Raw genomic sequence first — 19,397 nt, 5'->3', positions numbered from 1 at the left:
GATGATCATAGTCAATCTGACTATCACTATCAAAAGAAGATATATCTATATATCAGCTATCCACCAAATATGTATAACAATAACAAGTAGTAATTACGTGCTAAATATAAAATATTTTTTGAATTCATTCATAGAAATATCGTATTCTAACGTCACGGTAGATCTTGACTGAGCAATTAAAAAACATAAAAATCATAACGCAACAATCATAACGCTTCTTGCATATTTTACAAAGCTTTTGTCACACCTTTTTTTTCTGTAAATAAGTTAATACACATACATATAAAAGCTTTTTGTGTGACTAGACTTTAATCAGGTAACTTCCATGACGAAGAGCCATTGGGAGCCGCGTTACAAATGAAATGATGATGTTAGCACACGACAAGCGTCGGCGATGTTAGACATCTACACAGTAAAGGCTCGATGTGTCACCGTAAAATTGTAAATAGCGCCATCTAACCCGCCATATTGTAAACAATTCAACGTATACGTACGTAGCCTCTGCAGTGAGGCTATGGAAATCACTTCCCTTAGCTCTTTCTTAAATATCTACTGTACAAACATTACTTGTTCACATCGTATCCGTCAGTTGCGTACAAATGATGTGAATCTGATCTAAAATTATCATAATTCAAGCGCACTTTTTTTATGCGTCGTTTTTTAGTTTAGTTTATTAATCTTTGCAGTTCCTGCTAATCTAATTTATTTTTAATAAAATCTCATAGAGATCACTAACTCACTAAGATCGCTCGAAAGCGATAAGGTCGCCATTTGCACTGCTTTTCATTTTATTATATTTCTGTTTGTAAAAAGTTTTTGTTACATTCCAGGAAATTAATGTACACGGGTCATTTAGCACTATTAATTGTTTTGCAATAAAAAAAATATATATTATAGATGTGAAAAGGCAATAGTTTTACTTCGATCATCTCTTCCATCGATTATATATAAATTGTAAAATAACTATTTTTATCGCGAGATCGTTATTTACAATTTTACAGTGACATGTAACATTTAAAATAGCTGCATGATAGATGTCGATGATAAATTTAATTTAACCAAATTTCCAACACTTTGAACCATGAATTAAATTCTTCTAGAAATCTCGAGACACATATAGAGACTCTGCCTTCCAAGCCAAAAAAAGATTTGATTCCCCGGTGATTAAATCAGCAATCTCTTATACAAACCATGTGTTCATACAATATTGAATTATTTGTAAGATATTACTTTTAAACGTATCTCATTTTAAAGTCAGTTTCTTTAATATACAACTAACTTTATATTGACAACTTCAACTATATCAGATCAAATATAATATCAATACAAATTATATTTTTATTTCATTAAATGAAATATATTGATGCATTAAAAACATTAAACCCTTTATATATACCTTATATTTCATTATATTTTTTATTGAAATGAAAACGCGTTTTTAATTTTAATAGTATCTGAGGACATTTAAATGTTTTATTTTTTTAAATTTTATTTTGAAATCATTTTATTTTTGAAGCTATTAATCGACACATCAATTTTAACATATTTTTTTTAAATACTGCACTTTTAATTTACCTTACTAGAAATTTAAATCTAGCGTAAACTAATTTGAAACCTTACAGTTGTCAATATAAAGTCGATTATCAAATAGCACCTTTACCGTGTTGGTGGTGCGACTGAGACTGCGCCTGCGCCTGTTGCGTGTTGGTGGATTCGTCAGCGGTTCGCTTGAAGAAGTTGTGTTGGAGGGCGTAGTAGGGTGTCACGCGCTGTTTGGGGTCGTATTCCAGCATACGCAGTATCAGGTCCTAAAATTCAATAAATATGTTCAAAAAACTTGCTTAAACATAGTATTGTCTTTTATTAACAAAGCTTTTAGACATTTAAAGAAAACACTTTTTTAACGGATTGAAGCTATGTATTATTATAAACTTTATTTTACATAATTTAAATTTTTCCCGTCGTCTAGCGTGGTTGACAGCGTCACGCACGTAACTGAAGACTAAAGGCGTTGAATGTCAAAAAGCATCACAGCTATAGAAAAAGTTATGTTATCTGTATTTATTTCAGAGTTGATATCGATTAACTTTAAAGTTGCTTAGAAATATAAGAAATATTTAAAATTTATTGCATTATTAAATTGTTTTTTTTTACAATTTAAGTACTTACGTATAATAAACACTTGCAGTTTTACCATCAACGTCTTGTAACATCAACACATTTCTAATACTAAGAATGCCAAAATATGAGTAAATATCTCTTGCGTTTAACAAATTCAAAAAGGCAATAAAGATGCATGTTAGAGTGAACATGGTAGACTAAAATTGGGACGGCTAATGGCGACGTGTATCTCGCTCGTATATACATAAGTATGTTAATAACTATTCACATGTAAATAAAATACATTTATGTAATGAGCAATGAAGTTTTTTATTAAGTCATTGAAGTTGTACCTTAAACTTGAGGTAATCCGAGACCGAATGTCCAGGCTCGCCACGGCGTCTGGCTGCGGGACCACCTCCTTCCACGCCCAATATATCGTGAAGCCGTCTGGTACCCGCCGCGCGGTACTTTCTATAACCGCTAAGGAAAAAAAATGTTTTTTTTTATTATTAAGGGAAGCGAAAATGTTAAACGTGCAAACAGTTGTATTCTATCCATATCTAGTCATACTTAGAAGACAGAAAACAGACTAGTTTATAGTAATAGAGAATTAATTTGTGTTATTTATCTAACAAAAAAAAATGTTTAAAAGTTCGCGAAAAGTTATTCCTATTAATACTTAACGCAATACAGCATATCTATCATGCCCATCGCGTTATCGAAATGCACATCTACAGTTCTTACGCGCATCACTACATCTCTCCATGAGCCTTGCAAGTGCGAGCGAGACAGACACATAATATCTCCGTAAGACCTGTACTTCCGAGCGAGACAGACATATAATCTCTCCATAAGACCTGTCAGTGCGAGCAGGACAGACAGATAAATATTAATTATGACTCGAAGCCTCAGCTCATAATGCGTCGACTATAGTTAGCCTAGAACTCAAGTTGTTTGATTGGTGTAGAAAGGTTATCCTAATACAATGTGGTAATGATGAACGAATGTCTTACCCATCCTTACTCGCTACTTTCTTCAGGACGTAACCGCCGCCCTCGGACGCCGGTAATTTGTCGAAGAACTTTCTAGTTTTGTGTGCCTGAAATATTTATTCAATTGTTAATTACTTAGCTTCTAGTTCGTGGCCGATCATTAATTTCTGTAGTCAAACTTTAGTGTTACCATATAAAAATATCGAAAGAGCCTCTGTTAAAGTATAAACCTCCTAATAAAGTGATATTAGCATTCGTCTAAAAAAAAACTCACAACAACAAAACATTCAAGGCTATTTTTATCATACGTAAACTAAACAAGAGAAGGACATTCATTCATGGAAATTAAATCCAATAGTCAAACTGTTTGAGATTAAAAGATTCGCTTTTAAGCCGATAGAATAACCAAAAAGTCGTAGTCGTAAAGAGATAAATAAAGCTTAGAACTATTAAATATTTGTCTCTTTCTGCCAAATCCTATCAGATACTGGTTTTTAATAAGGGGAATTATCTGATTGCAAAAATAAAAATACATACGAAACATTGTTTTCGTTTTAAAATACAAGTAAACAAAAAAAACCTAAGAAATAGATTAATGAACTAGAAACTACATTTAAGAAATAATAATAGTATTCAGTTAACGGATAATTTAACAAGTGGGCAAGGTTTTGTGAAACGAACCAACAATAATTATAGAGCGAAGTGATCAAGTGAACAATATCAATAACTAATAACGAAACACTAAACTAGGTCAGACAACCACAACAACACAATAAGGGCAATTAAACGGTGTTTAGACAGTCCCAACTTTGACAATTAACATAAATTCAACTGTTCCTAGATCGTGTGGAACATCTTGTATAGAAATAGTCTTGATACTTGAAATATGTAATGTGGTTGTAATTTTTAATAACCTAGTTTCGCATTAATAAAAATTATATTATAGGCAGTAAAGATGCATGTTAGAGTGAACACAGTTGACTAAAATTGAGACGGCTAATGGCGATGTGTATCTCGCTCGTATATATATTAGGTTTCTCATGTAAATAAAATATTTTTTTTGTAATGAGAAATAAAGTTCTTCAAACATTATTACTTTATTTTCTAATATTGATTTTGTTTCATTTAAGTTGAAGTCGTAAGTAGGTAATGAAATAAAATGTATTATTTTTTTTTGATACCTTATATGATTTTTGTAATATATCGAATATTTGAACTTTAACTCAATAAAGATGTAGTTGTTGCGGGCTGTATGCGAATATTTGTTAGAAAAGAGATGGGTCATTTACATGATAATATGACTAGTTAACTTCTAATAATAATATTTTTTGTTCTTTTATGACAAGTATATGATCAGTTGTTCTCCTTCACCATAGGATTATTAAATTCCATAAAAATCCATTGTAATATAGCCTTTAGGGTTGGACGCATAAGCCACTATGCCAATACTGCTAGTTCATTTAAATTTATTTCTTAGTCTACAAAACATATTAGCAAAGAAAACTATACCTGATCCAACAAATGATCCGGCGGCATTCCAAGAACTTCGACAATCTTGTTCATCTGGTCCAGCTCGTTGGCGCCACTGAAAAGTGGTTCTCCCGTGTGCATCTCCACCAATATACAGCCAAGAGACCACATATCTATGGCCAGGTCGTAGGGGATGCCCAACAATACTTCCGGCGATCGGTAGAATCTCGATTGAATGTATTGGTATATCTGGAAATAATTCATTGTTTCAGTATCAGGTATCGAATCTAAGATTGCTCAAGTATATTAAAGGAAATATTGGATTCCATATTTTATTTAAAATAATTAAAGCTTCATTAAGCATTATCTAAGCGATTCCTTTTAAACTTTTAATATTTCAGTTATTCATTTTTCAGTTCATTCTAATATGTAAATTAAGTTTAAAATTGCCCTTGATTCAACTGTATCACAAATAGATAACGATTGCATAACAAATATCGTCTTATCGTAGGCTGTTATCATTTTGGTAAAACCACTTTAAACCGGTTCTTTTTGTTAGTTTGTTTGAGTTTGGTATTTAAACTCCAAATGATGCAATATTTGTTAACATTATTTTAGTGTAAATACACTTGCATTAATAATATTATTTAAATTAACTTGTTTTAATTTTACAGCGGTTAGTCTGTGATAGTCAATATTACAATTAAAATAAATATGAATTTTAACGCATTTTAATTAGTAATTTATTTGATTTTTATTAATTTTCACGAACATGACATGACAACAGTATTGCTGCACTAGAACTAGTACGTTCTCAACAATATAACATTGTCCTACAAAATCTAAAAATAAAAAAAAATATAATCATAGATAAACGATATCATTATTAGTCTGTATGAAATGAGAACCGCCATCAGACACAAGGTCGCTAAATTACCCTTCAACAACAGTGTTGCCAACACAATAAATTTTGTATGGCTACGTCGTTATAGATTAATAATCTTGATACTTGATGAAATGTATATAATAAGTATATTATTATATTAATATCATCGGATCTCCGTACGCAGACTTTATATGGCTAACACACTAAATCACGTGTTGCTCAGATTTCATTGAGAATGTCTCGGGTTATCACAAACTGCGCGTCAATAGTTTTGTACCGGAGAATAATTCTCACTGTTTATATAAACAATACAATTATAGCTTGATTCTCGAGCAATTAATTTGAGACTAATTAGAGTACATTTTGTGATTTCCTCGTTTATGCTTGATTAATGTCGTGTCGACATGGACGCTCGTTTAAATTAAATGGGTTTCGTGGGAATTACTTATTAAATATTTTTTTATGAAATTCTTCGAATGCTTACTGAAATTTCAATTAAACAATTGAGGCAATACTGGCTTTTTAGTTCTGGGCCTCAGAATTCTGTTACTGTTTCATTTGTACTAAGAGACAAGTTAAATAAGCCTCCCTTGCATGACGCACGCCTTTTTGGGTCGAGTCCGGTTTCCTTAAGATGTTTTCCTTCACCGTTCGAGCAAATGTTAAATGCGCACGCTGAGGCACTAGACCAACACTGCTCTTCTTAAAATGTATATATTATACTTTATCAAAAAAATCAAAATCAAAAATTCATTCATAATAGTAGTTTTCACGAAGAAGTCTCTACGACTGGCTCTGCTACTAACTATAGAAAAACTTACCCTTTGACCTAGTTGACACGAGCTACCAAAGTCCACAATTTTGATGGCCGACCTTTTAGGATTGCACAACAAAATGTTCTCGGGCTTAAGATCACAGTGAATTATATTAAGTTCTGAAACAAAAAATATTCTTTATTATCTTCAAAAATAATTTAAATTTAATAAAAAGTTCGATCAAGTTCTTATATACATATTTTATTAAATTTATAATTGTATTTTTATGAAGCTTGTAAATTAGAATATTTGTTCTGTTTTTAATGTAATATTTTACCCGTATCTGTTATGTCAATAGACATATATACAAAAAAAATACGTTTATTTTGGAACAAAAGATCATCATGGTATGACTTATTCCACGTCATTAATTTCGAGCCTGTTGGCATCCCTACTCATTACATTATGAGCTACATTATGAGCTTATATATAAATCTACTAGCGGATCCGACAGACGTTGTCCTGTCTACACGTCTTTAATTTCAAAATTTCAATTTTTAATAAGCCATTTTGATGAAAATTATTATTCAAATATTATGACAATATCTAACGATCCAGCACATGGTCACACACGATATAACACAATGATAACAAAACTTTTTTTAAATTTCGGGACAGACTAAAATTAAAATTCGAATATTATTTAAAATTTGACACTGCGATGGTAGCGCCGTCTGTCGGGTCCAATGTAAAAAATTCCAAATTCAACAACAACTAATAAATTGAAAATTAATTAAAAAAAAAATTGTCCAGCGGACAAAATTGTGAATCTAAACCATTCCCAGATCCCCCCGAACACACACAAAAAATTTCGTCTAAATCGGTCCAGTCGTTTAGGAGGAGTTCAGTCACATACACACGCACACAAGAAATATATATATTAATATATAAAAAAACTTACCAGGTTGACTAAGGAACAATAACGCGGTGCAGAGTTGCTGGGCGAACTTGCGCGTGAGATTGAGCGAGACTCCGCGGAAGTTGGTGTTTCGCAGCAGATCGTACAAGTTGTACGAGAGCAGCTCGAACACGAGGCACAGGTGGTTCCGCCACATGAAGTGACGCTTCAGTTTCACTGAAAATATTAACAGGTTTATTTAGACTTTTATCATAAACATAACGTTTATACGTATTGGGCGTTTTATTGGTATCGCCAAAGGGTGAGAATATTAAAAATATTTCGATTAAAGAAAGCGCCACGCGAGAGAAGCCGTGACTAAATACGAGAATGTAAGTGCGTGCTAGGAGCACCATGCCTACTGCTGAAAGAGGACAAATATTTTTTTAAATTATTATTAGTACTAATAACTATTAATTATGTAAGATGTCATGTGGACCATAGCGTAATGGTTGCAGCTTAACATTGTGTAAAACAAAAATCTTGGTGATTAAAAGAGTGGCGGAGAGTTTATTGCCAGTTCTTCTCGTCCGTTCTACGCCCTTGCTTTGAGAACTGGTAGTAAAATTAGTAACTTTTAGCATTTAATATGTATTTCTTTAATGACGTTCATAAGTGTACATTGTTACCTAAATGATTTTGACTTCATAGCCCTAAGAATTAAGATCTAAAGTACGCTTTTAGGAGGCAAAATCATTTGTTTAATTTTTGTTTTGCAATCGTAGAAGATAAGACAATTAATTGCCTGAATGGCCATAATTTAATGACGATAATTAGCTTCTCTAATCAGTTCAGGTATAGTGCGCAATACGTAGACAACAAAACACTAACTGCGTAGCATTAAATTTATTGTAGCAGATGTAGACTGTTGCTACGCGCGTAGAACATTACACAACAAATAAAATGTCCACTTAAAATACCTAAATGTTTATACAAAATAACCTTTACGAGTCTCACGCACATTAATAAACATGATTCACAATTTAGTCCAAACGCTTAATCGAATCTTATTAATATTGCGACATAAGGAAAATCCGGTACATGGCTCTAATTGACTTAAACTTTTTGATCCCTTTAGTTTACCTCAAAGATAGCTAAATGGGATTTACCAATCCCGATTACAAGCTTAATTAAACCGAATACGTATTTTATATACTACTACGCATTTAATAAGCTATACATTCGAATATAATTTTTCGATATTTCAAATCGAAAATAATATTTGTTTGTATTAGAGTTTTATATGTTAAATACATAATATGCACATATTCATGTTGATTTGTAAGTCATTGGAAAGCTTTCCAAAGTGTAAAAAATAAAGTATGGAGGCATTTCAGAGACAGATTATACTATAGAGAAAAAATTGTCATTTAAAAAAATATATCGCGATTACCGCTAATAGATTTTATATATTACCCAATAAGCCTACCAAGAAACGTCCTAATTTCTATGAAATTTCTCATCAAGTATTTAAGATAAACGTATCAAGCTATAAGCGACAGAATAAATTATTTCGATTTAATATAACTTACCTATATAATACTTGTTTTCGGCGTCTGCCCTGTTCATCATTTCTAGTAACTTGACTTCTATTTGTGCCTGGTTTAGGAAAGGTTTCTTATTCTTAATAATTTTTATCGCTACTTGGCACTGCTCCTCGTGATCGTAGGCTTTCACAACCTGAAATTCATTTAAATATATTTTAATAATAGTAATAAGTGTAGTTGAAAAACATGTACAGTTGTTTTCTTCTGTAACAGTGAATGTGTTCTGCGGTGCTGCCATGAGCAGTGGCGATCCGTTAGAAGCAATAAGTCATCTACTCATCTGCTGCCTAAAGCTACTCACAGTCTTTTAGCTGTAGGATATGGTTTATTCGTCATAAGTCGATAAAATCTCATACAATTGGTAATTCGGATAGAAATTCCAGAAATATGTCATTTGTATATCAGTCTTCATGAGTTATTCAAACAAGTAAGAATACAATTTTTATTAATTTATCGTTTTCCATTTGTTAACAGTTATAGCAATAGATACTATCAAATTTGATAATGTACGCTTATTATATAAATATCGATTTTAGTTTTTTTTATATAAACCTCTTCAAAATAAACACTTGTTTGTCGAATATATATTTAAATACATGTAATACTATATTATGCTTTACTTCTTGGGACGTTTAAAACATAATAAAAAAAACAGACTAAATATAATAATAATGATAACAATTACATAATATGTAATATTTTTTCCTTTACACAGGAACTACTACATTTGTAATAACAGAATTAAATATTATTTTGGATACTTTCATGAGCGCATAAAACAAATACTAATTTACACCGCGTCAGCATTCAACAGAGAAACACCATCGTTACCTGGTTAAAGAAAGGTTTGTGTGTATATAAAATAATAGGAATGATAACATTTTTAATTACATACCTGTCCAAAGGAGCCCTTGCCGATAGGTGATGAGATCTCGTATCGGTCGAGGAACTTCTCACCCTGCTTGATGATGTAATCGTGGTTATCATCATCATACCCGTCATTGTACAGTTTCCGCTCTTTCTTGTGCGAGCCATCGTCACCGAGGTACTGCTGCGCTCTTCGCTTCTTCTTCGCATAGTATACCTGAAACAATTTATACGACTTATTAATAATTAAATCCAAAGCACGGCAATCAAAAACAAGGTAAAAATGCCCCAGAGGCTGGTATGACCCACGGCGAACGAAGTCAACCATCACCAAAGAAAAAGAAGTACGTAAAGAAACATCTATATTTAGATGATGGTTAAAAGCCTGTATATTATTCAATTTCTATTACACAATTTACTAAAACAACCTTGGAACCTTGATACAAATATTAATTGAATTCTTTGTTCTTAAGATATTGCTAGTCTGTATTAATTTCTATTTTCTTTACGCAGCTAAAAAGAAAAACAAAGAGTAAATGAGTAAAGACAGTGATACCTCATTTTTCGCGAAGACTGATTTGTTGTTTCCCAGCTTTTATTTGACAGTTGCCCCGATTAAACAATCACGGGACATTGGAAAAATTTGGCTTATTTGTAAGAAAGTGGAAAGTACGTTTCGACAAGCCTATTTTGACAACATGTTGTAAATATTCCGACAATCCATTGACAGGAATAAAAAATCTAACATAACCAGCATTTGTTAGAGGTTAAAAAATTTAATAAGGTTTTATTACAATTAAATTTAATTACGATAAAAAAAAGTTTCCTGACAAACCATGATAGACAAAAAAAATTGTTTTAATCTTTATTAATAACTCTCTCTATCTATACTATAACTATACGAACACCGCCGTCTCGTAGAACTTGCGTTGTTGCCTTATTTGGAAAGAATGTTCCATGATGACGCTAAGATGGCGTTACAAAACAACTTTTATTAGTTATTACAAGTCTGCTTTAGAGCATAATGCTTAACCAGGGTCAGTTATCACAGAACGCACATATGACACACCTTAAATGTACCTTTATACTTTTTTTTGTTATATTTCTTTTTTGATATTAATATTATGTATATCTATAAATAGTGTGTTTCCTTAGTAATAAATGTAATGTCTGTTGGTCTATATTTAGTTTCTTAAAAAAATTAAGTATACGATACGTAATTTTCATTACACATATCCCTAACAGAATTTTCATTGATTAAAAAAACAAATGAAACGTATCATAATGGCACCACACGAATAATTCATAATGTTTTGACGCTTAAAACGATTAACTATGATAAAGTTTTACGGAAATCTTCCAAATACATACGTAAGTCGAAATAAACAACTGCCTATTATTATACTTACAAAATAGTTATAAAGAAAAATATTAGGCAACCGTAAATACCATCCATCATTTCAACAGTAATTTCATGGACGTAATCACGTCGTTACCAACTATTTATAACAGTGATTGCATCATCAAACGAAGACAGCTGTGAGAAAAAAAACTAAAAAAACGGCCAATCACGGCTTCTAGACACATCAAAGCTAATGCATGCTGTACTGCTTATAGGAGCAGGAGGGAGCGCGGGAATTTCGGCCACTGACCCAAATATGCGGTTGACATTGATCGACGACGCTCGATACGTATAAAACATTAATACATACGACGCATGTATTCGGAACTAGGCAGTTCATTGCTACCAGTTTTTATGCGGCACCGACGAGTCTCAACACCGTAATGACTCACTGTGTTCTTACTAATGTGAACGCCCCATCCAAATCTAACATTTCTAATCCCTATTCGATCGAAAGTTGGATGCGTCAGAGTCTCGTCACGTGACCTAGAATGGCATTCACCACCGTTACGTAAACGTGGCGGACAATATCGGCCACTGCATGGCATTCACGGCGGAAGTGTCGCATATCGACGGGGCAATCCGTTAACCCAAATTTCTGATTCCGACCTACATATATACATAATGGTATGTTCAGACAACGGTATTGCGGTGAGCGATCGCGCTGATAAAACCATCCGTGCGTTGCACAATGTGAATAAGTACATCCTTGGGGATGTTTGATCGAAGGGTGGATATCTAAGGTCAGCGTGATGTGCATCCTACACGGCGTATTCAGCGGCTGCGGCGGCGGCGACGGCGGGCAGGCCAGTGACCGCGGCACGTGGTGGCTCGAGATGAGCGCGTTGGGCCGGGGAGAGACGGCGCGCGGCGGCTGTCATTGATTTTCCCCGCCCCCGCCCCGCTGTCCGCCCGCCGCCGCCCCACGCAGCCGCCCTCCCCGCCGCGTCTCACCCACTTCCAGCGCCCGATAACGAGGTTAACGGGCGACGTGAGCGTCTCCTAAACTTTAATTATACCCGTACACCCGCCGTGCATGTTTAACCGGGCCTCTATTCAACGTTTTGTTTGCAGCGCACCTGATATCTTGATCCACTATTCGGTTAACTATCTAATGAACGTCGCAGCGGCTCCGAGAGCGCAACTCGTAGGCCCGACGCGGACTCCTATTCAAATCCGCTAACTGCGTCTCGACGTAAGCGTGCGACTAGGTAAACTTCGTGAATTTATTATAAACACTTGCTATTGAGCTCCCACTCTCTTTACCTTGTTACTCGAAGGTTGGAAATGCATTAATTAATAGGTAATAGAAACATTGAGCTAACAACTTTGAAGTTGGATCTTCAGCAATATTTACTTGGAGGTAAAACCAGTTTCTCCAATAGACGAGTTCAAAAATATAGAGGTCATTGAACAGACAGCAGTGCATACAATAAACATTACCGGTAGCAACTACGGGATTTTTATAATTATTAAAGCTTTTACATTTAAGCAAGACAAATAAATCTTAAGTGAAAGGCTAAGTCATATACATATCATACGAAACATGAACATGAAATTAATCACAATAATTAATATTTAACTTTTGAGTTTTAATATTTAAAAAAGAACACAAAATATTAATTATAACTATAAAACAAATTATATTAAAATGGAACAGAATAAGTAAAGCATTAATAAGTGCGCATAGCCCCATTTCCCCGGCGATACTGTCTGGTTGAAGATATGAAAATAGACTCCCTATGGAAGGAAGTCTATTTGGAATGAAGGAAGGTTGAGGTTAACAGATCTACAAAACATCTTATCGTAACGGATTTTTTAAACAGCGCGGAGGCAGAACTCTCAAGTGATTTTCTAGTGTAAATAATTGTTATTTATTTATTTATTTTATTTATTTCAAACATACACATTGTCTTTATAGCCCATGCCAATTTGCTATAATAGTTAATCATGTTACATTAAAAAAAATTTTTTATTATTCTTCTAAGATTCATTTTTTTTAATTGGAATTCAACATTAACAATCATACAAATCAATATAGCAATAGGACCCGAATCGAAGCATCAATAAAATTGTTTCACTCCATTTGGTGCGTTGACCGTTTATTAAGGGTCGTGTGAACTGTATGATTTAAACCCTTCATCAAACTCCAGTTTCTAACGGTTAAGTACACTAAAAGTTTTCTTTATTAAATTATGTTCCATTGAAGACTCGACTGCAATATAAGTGTAACTAATGAAAAGAACAATATTTTGTTCGGATTTTTTGTAAAAAAAAAATACTAAGTAAGTACTTAATAAAATTTTAAAAAATATCAGTTCTGTCTTTTAATTAAACATTAACAGTTTTTATACTGGTAAAAGTCTTCAAAGTAAAAAAATTAGGTGCTAATTATCAATTCTGAAAATCAACAAAGAAGAGAAACTAATATGGACCTGAACTCTTGTTAGAAGGACTGAATGAAATAGACACATTAAACTTATTGCGTCTTAAATCCACACTTGAAAAGAGTATCAAGCAGACATGGCTAATTAAGACGTGGTTTAATTTTTAAATGGGTCAAGCGCAGGCCGCGACGGCCACTCGAGCGGAAGGCGGCAATGAATAAGGCTCTTCATTGACATTTTATTTAACTATAAAGAATATCGATTACCGATAGTGTTGTAGCCCTAGTACGCCTATAACATTAAAATAAATCAAATACATAAGTAACAAGTATGTATAAAGTATACAAGAAAATGTTTTGCATCAGGGTGTTTTGTTTTTGTCAGGCCTCAATAACTGTCTACGTATCGGTGCATTACACTCTCTTGTGTAGTGCATTTCATACGGCATAACGTCATCGTGACATCATCGAAGCCGGTGACGCAACGCTTGAATCATTGCGATCAATCAGTGGGCGAAAACTTACTATCGAGCGATGATTAAAAATGCATATAGTGTGCACACGTTGCATATTTGTTTTAGTTAAATGCGTCTATGACGACGTGCCGGCAAAAAATAAACGACCGACGGAGTCGCAACAGGAATCCCCAAAAAGCAAACACGACGGAAGCGCTAATTAATTTTTCATAGCCACGCCGCCGAAGCCGATTTCGGCGCGTCGCGTCAAACATGCTGCGCCGTTGTCTCCGGAGACATCCGTAGCATCTATTAATGCTCCGGAACTGCGCAAGTTTACATCATTAACACCATAAAAAGACAGTTATTGCGAGAAAATTTGCGCAATCAATTAGGAGTTTTTAAGAGGGTGTGGGGGTGGATGCGTGCAGAGTGCAGTGTGCAGCGGCGGCGAGGGGGGCCCGGCGCGCGCATCTGTGTGCATTCGGCATATTTACCCCGATAGTGGGCGGGCGGGTTCACTGACCCGACCCAATGCAAGGCCCGTACGTAGGCTGCGACGCACACGCCGGGCCTCGTTTCATTAGTGCCACCGCGCCGCACACCCATGCAAAAAGCTAACACTGTGCGTCAAGTGGGCACGCACGCTTTTTAATCATCCACAGTATAACCAAAGGTTCAGATTAGCCGCCGCGGGAATGCCATCTCTGATTTCACTAAAACGATCCACAGACGCGTCCTAAGTTTTCGTCTGTCGGAAACTTATCGATCTATGTTTATTTCCAACTCCGGGCCAGGTAGGCGCTTTAATATTTATAACACAACTAAAATTTGCTATTATAGTCGAGAATTGTATACTGTTGTAGTATCGTTATCAGATAGAGACGATAGCGGATATATCAAGAGAGCGTATGTTCAAATAATTACATATCAAGACGTATGCGGTAAATGCACACGGGAGTCATAATTATACCGCGGCATTCATAAATCCGGTGATTAAGGCAGACAGACACATTCACGTAAGTATAACCGAGCTGTATGTACTTATGCAAAACCACCCTTGCACCGGGCGAATGGACGGATGCAACGCCATACCTACCCCAAGCTTTCCCCTCGTTGAGGCAGGTCAGTGTAGACGCTTTTCGAGGGCATTTTCATAATAATTGTAAATACAAAAATACAATCAGATAGCGGTATACATAGAACATGTTTATTTACGATGTTTACGTTCGCGAGTTATTTCATAAAATGTCGATGAACGACGCTAGTCGCGTAGGCGTCTCATTCAAATTACGTTACTTATAATATCACAACTAGAACGACAGGTGTAGCATTTAAATAAAAAAAACTCTCAAAACTCTGAAAGTACTAAGTATCTAAATACTTAGTACTTTCACATCACACTTTAACGAGTCAAGCACTAACTGTACCTAAAACCCATTAAAACGCTGTCCAATCCCTATCCATTTACAACAATTTACAAGTGGTTTACAATAATTTACAATAGCAAAACACGCGATCCGCAGCAATCATTTCAACGTATCGACGCATAATCGCGCAGAATATTCTAAAGGCTTCCCAATGAAAGTGGCATATTGTGGTGCAATAAATCATTCGGCGAGTGCAATTTAAACGACTTGAGTCCAATAATAACGGCTTTCGGGAAGCGAGATCACTGAAAGCGACAAACAGCATGACTAATGTCTGAATGTGCAGACGATAAATTCAAATCAAAAGTGAGCTTTGCCCTTCGTGTTGGGGCTTCCAACGCTTTTGTAACTTCGGGATGCGTTTTATTGAGCGACTACGTACTAATTTGGATGACACGTGCACGCTTCAGACTGACGGCAAGTCGCGATGCTCTTGTACGATTTTAGTAAGGACACACAAAGACATTACCGTGTAGTCTTTACCATTGGTTTGCTTAGAATGCGTATTTATATATTTTACAAACCATCTCATGACGTCAAACATGAACGCCTATTTAGGAACATTAATTCCTCGTAAATCCTTTCGTTATTCCTCGAAATAACGCTCGGCGCACTGTTACATTGGTAAAATGATCACAAAATACTATTTTTAAAGTGACAGGCACTTACAGGCAAACATGACATACACGAAGAGATCATACAAATATTAAACAAAACAAAAATCAATTTTGATGTGTGAGGTAAGCAACTATAGATATCCTAGCTCGTTTATCAGAATGCTTAATCCGCAATCTGCAAAAACGCATTCTACGGAAATAGATATATTAAACCTATATAAAGAATAAAATCACATCCCTAAGTTTAAATATCCTGGTAGCGGATGGCGTAGGTAGTTGCAGCAAGCGCAGCCCGATTGAAACTTCGAACAATACGGCAATGTTTTTAGAAGTACAACAATGCAAAAGCCAGACATCGGACACATTCAATCGAACAAAACTTATACGATTAGACGCAGATTGTAACTTACAAATTGACTCGACTCTTAAGCCTTTTTTCTCTTATATTTTGAATGAATTGAGGAACAAGAATCTTCTAACTATTATGTTTATGTTTTCATTCTCATAAAACACTAGACGATTTCTAAACTTATAAAAAAATTAAGAATAATAAACACGTATATAATGAACGAAAGAAAGAACAGTCTAATTTTAAAACTATGTATAACAGTTTTAAGTTACTTTATAAAATAGGCGACAAGAAGTTTTTTTCTCAAAATATAAAAACCATTGTATTTATTTGTAAAACCATTGATTAACAGTTACTTAAATATAATAAATACCCTAAAAGGCAACTATAACCTTTAGTATGACCATATACAGTGGTTTCGTTCGCATTCCCGCGTCAAACAAAAAGCTTGGGAATTTCGACAAACGGGTGTTTACGCATAATAATACCACCAATATATATAAATATATACCATATAAAGGCGTTTTGCCCGTAGAACGACCAATACGTAAACATCGATAGTAATAGAATAGTTACGATAGACTTTTGTACGCACAACTTAAGAGGTAAAGTAAGGTTTCGAACTAAACGCGAACAGTATTCGTGTAGTCTTGACAAATTGTTGAATAGTTGAATTGACGTTTATAAACATAGTCGTTGATCAAAGCCGCGAAAATATTTTCGAAACATGAGGAATACAGTTTCATTGGCAAATAAAATCGATACTATTCATTACACTGATCACTAAAATACCTGGCGCAGACGAGATGATTTTAAACAAAATTTTCATGCTGTGTTTATACAACTCTTAGCTAATGACGTGAATTTGTGAATTTGTCTAGTGCTTCCATGTATTTTTTATTTCTTTACTTAAATCATCCTAAATATATATTTACATTTTAATTCGAATTCAGTTTTGTGGAAAAATATCATATTATTCCTAAAATTAAATTAAATTATTTTAAAATTAAAAACAAAATATTTGAGTGGGTATGCCAAAGAGTCAACTGGCAAAATCAAGACAAAATAGGGATTTTAATTAGTTGTCCCGAGCTAGAAGCGGGAGCGATCGGCTAAGGAGCGCAGCCACAGACGTACAGCCGCATCCGCCACTTGGATGTTAAACAAGCAACCAAGTCAAAACTTCTTTGAGTTCCAGCACGATCGGAGACTTCAAACTAATAATTAAATCAGTCGGCATGCACGGCTCATCGAGTCAGCCGCACGTAACAGGGGTCCCATTAAAAATCATACGCGTTCAAAAACCTCGCCCTCTGTGCCGCCACTTAAAAAGTTTGACCTCGCAATTACTAAAATTGGTTTGATTTACCATTTTAATTGTAACAAAAAGCTTATTTTTTCCACCGGCGTGGCCGAGGGCCGTTGCAATCTCGACCGAGTGACTTTCGGTCGCAGGGTTCATTAGGGATCGGCAGGGCGCCGCGACGCATAGGTGGTCTGTTAGAATTTTGAGCTGTGGCGTCATGTCGTTAAGGCGTAGTTTCTGTCGGAGGTGTCCGTAGGCGCGAGAGGAGAGCACTCGAGGTCGGATGCTGAGAGCGGGCGCGTGGGGTGACGCGGGAGGATGGGACAAAATCGATATCGTCGGGAGTCGGGCGGCGCGCGACGTCTTGCCGAGTTGCCGCTGCGCCCCCGCCCCGCAACTCAATGGGAGCGCGCATCGGCTCTGCCGACTCGGCCGACACAACAGCGGCGGTCGACTGGGCCCTAACACAATACTGGATTGCCCGCGATAGCCAAACGCTCATCAATCCGCACAACCCTAATATTACATCTTCAATTCAATCTATTCGTTGGTTGTTTTAGCATTTCTTTGGGAAATGCGTGTATTTCGTCGAAATTGACAGACGAATTTATTCTAGACAAGAATCATGGCACTAGCTATTTCTCACTCATTTATTTTTATCATTATAACACTTATACATGAAATACACTTGTGCGGGCGCACAGGATAAGAAGGATAAGAAGAAAACAAACTTGTCCCAAAACAAAAATAAAATTACAAACCCCCACTTAACTCAAAGAAATAAATTTATATACGAATCTTTTTTATTACAATTTCATGACAGGGACGCTGGGTGCGTTCCTACAAGGAAGTTGTATAATTTCGTAAAATAAAATACAAAGTTTGTTCATTCTCAGAGCCGACATAATAACAAGAGCTATTGCTACAGTCGACAGTTGTAATAACAATATGATGGCAAGCAGATGGGAACACGTGACATGGCTCATATTGATGAAAAACATTTCAATCCGACGTAATAGATGAGATTCGATGACAGTATTTTGAAGATAAAACGGATTTTAAAATCAAAAGATAAATAATTAATTGATAATTTCTTTCATTTGAAAGATTTTCCCACTAACTAGAGGATCCGACACGTCTTACATACAAAAAAAATATATCTAATAATAAATCCTTCTCAATTCCACTTGAACACACAAAAAAAAATCATTCAAATCTTTCCAGCCATTTAAGAGTTCAGTGGCATACACAAGTAATAAGTATAGTACAATTATGAATATAAAGAAGATATATATTGAAAAGAGTTTTAGTTTTGTATTTAGGAAATATGTTTTAAGGCACGTAAACCGCACAGCACTATTATTTGCGACCGGCGTCGAGGGGCGGCATTAACCTGAAACTAAAGCACTACCTACTTCCTCGTTACGTAGCGATTTTTCTGATTCAGACATTTAGATTATGTATAGACTTAGAATATACTTTCCATTTAATAACAAAAACGCGATTCTAAAACGTATGATCTTAATTTCTGACTGAGTGACTCTTGGCCGACTGGAGTTTTATAAGTCATTAATACATTAATTTCTCAATTAATGAGAGATAAATAGTCGCAGATATATGAAAAAAATCTGCTGTTTCCATTAGCATAAACTCAGGACACCTTTAGCAATAATCATGCACAAGTAAATATAATGGAATAAAACCATTAAATTATAATTACTCATCTTGTTAAAATTATAAAATATATTCGCATATAACATTGCAACCTCATGGATTGAAAAGGCTACGCGGCTGAAAGAGGCGGAGACGAGGGGCGGCCTTAACCTGGATCATCGTAAGCCAAGATCTTGACATTTCTCATTCACGAGACCGTC

At 35.0% G+C, this 19,397-nt stretch overlaps 1 protein-coding gene across 8 annotated transcripts in view; it reads right to left on the bottom strand.

The window, feature by feature from the left end:
* Positions 1–19,397, bottom strand: part of LOC110992987 (serine/threonine-protein kinase minibrain) — a 102,583-nt gene that overhangs the window by 3,812 nt on the left and 79,374 nt on the right. For 6 of the 8 annotated variants that reach the window (XR_006750307.1, XM_022259020.2, XM_022259023.2 and 3 more), the window contains 8 exons: positions 9,607–9,795; positions 8,697–8,844; positions 7,168–7,341; positions 6,273–6,385; positions 4,605–4,814; positions 3,117–3,202; positions 2,454–2,583; positions 1,655–1,808 (listed from right to left, as the gene is read on the bottom strand). Coding sequence is in view for 6 of the 8 variants with exons in the window: in XM_022259020.2 (XP_022114712.1) it covers positions 1,655–1,808; positions 2,454–2,583; positions 3,117–3,202; positions 4,605–4,814; positions 6,273–6,385; positions 7,168–7,341; positions 8,697–8,844; positions 9,607–9,795 (1,204 nt within the window). In the remaining 2 variants the exon portion in view is untranslated. The remainder of the gene's footprint in view (positions 1–1,654; positions 1,809–2,453; positions 2,584–3,116; positions 3,203–4,604; positions 4,815–6,272; positions 6,386–7,167; positions 7,342–8,696; positions 8,845–9,606; positions 9,796–19,397) is intronic. The other 2 variants (XR_002600172.2, XM_022259021.2) reach the window with 1 other exon arrangement.

This window comes from Pieris rapae, chromosome 6 (assembly GCF_905147795.1).
Source record: "Pieris rapae chromosome 6, ilPieRapa1.1, whole genome shotgun sequence".
NCBI classification, from domain to species: Eukaryota; Metazoa; Arthropoda; class Insecta; order Lepidoptera; family Pieridae; genus Pieris; species Pieris rapae.
The sequence above is the reverse complement of the archived record's forward strand: the minus strand, read 5'-3'. Positions and strand labels throughout refer to the sequence as shown.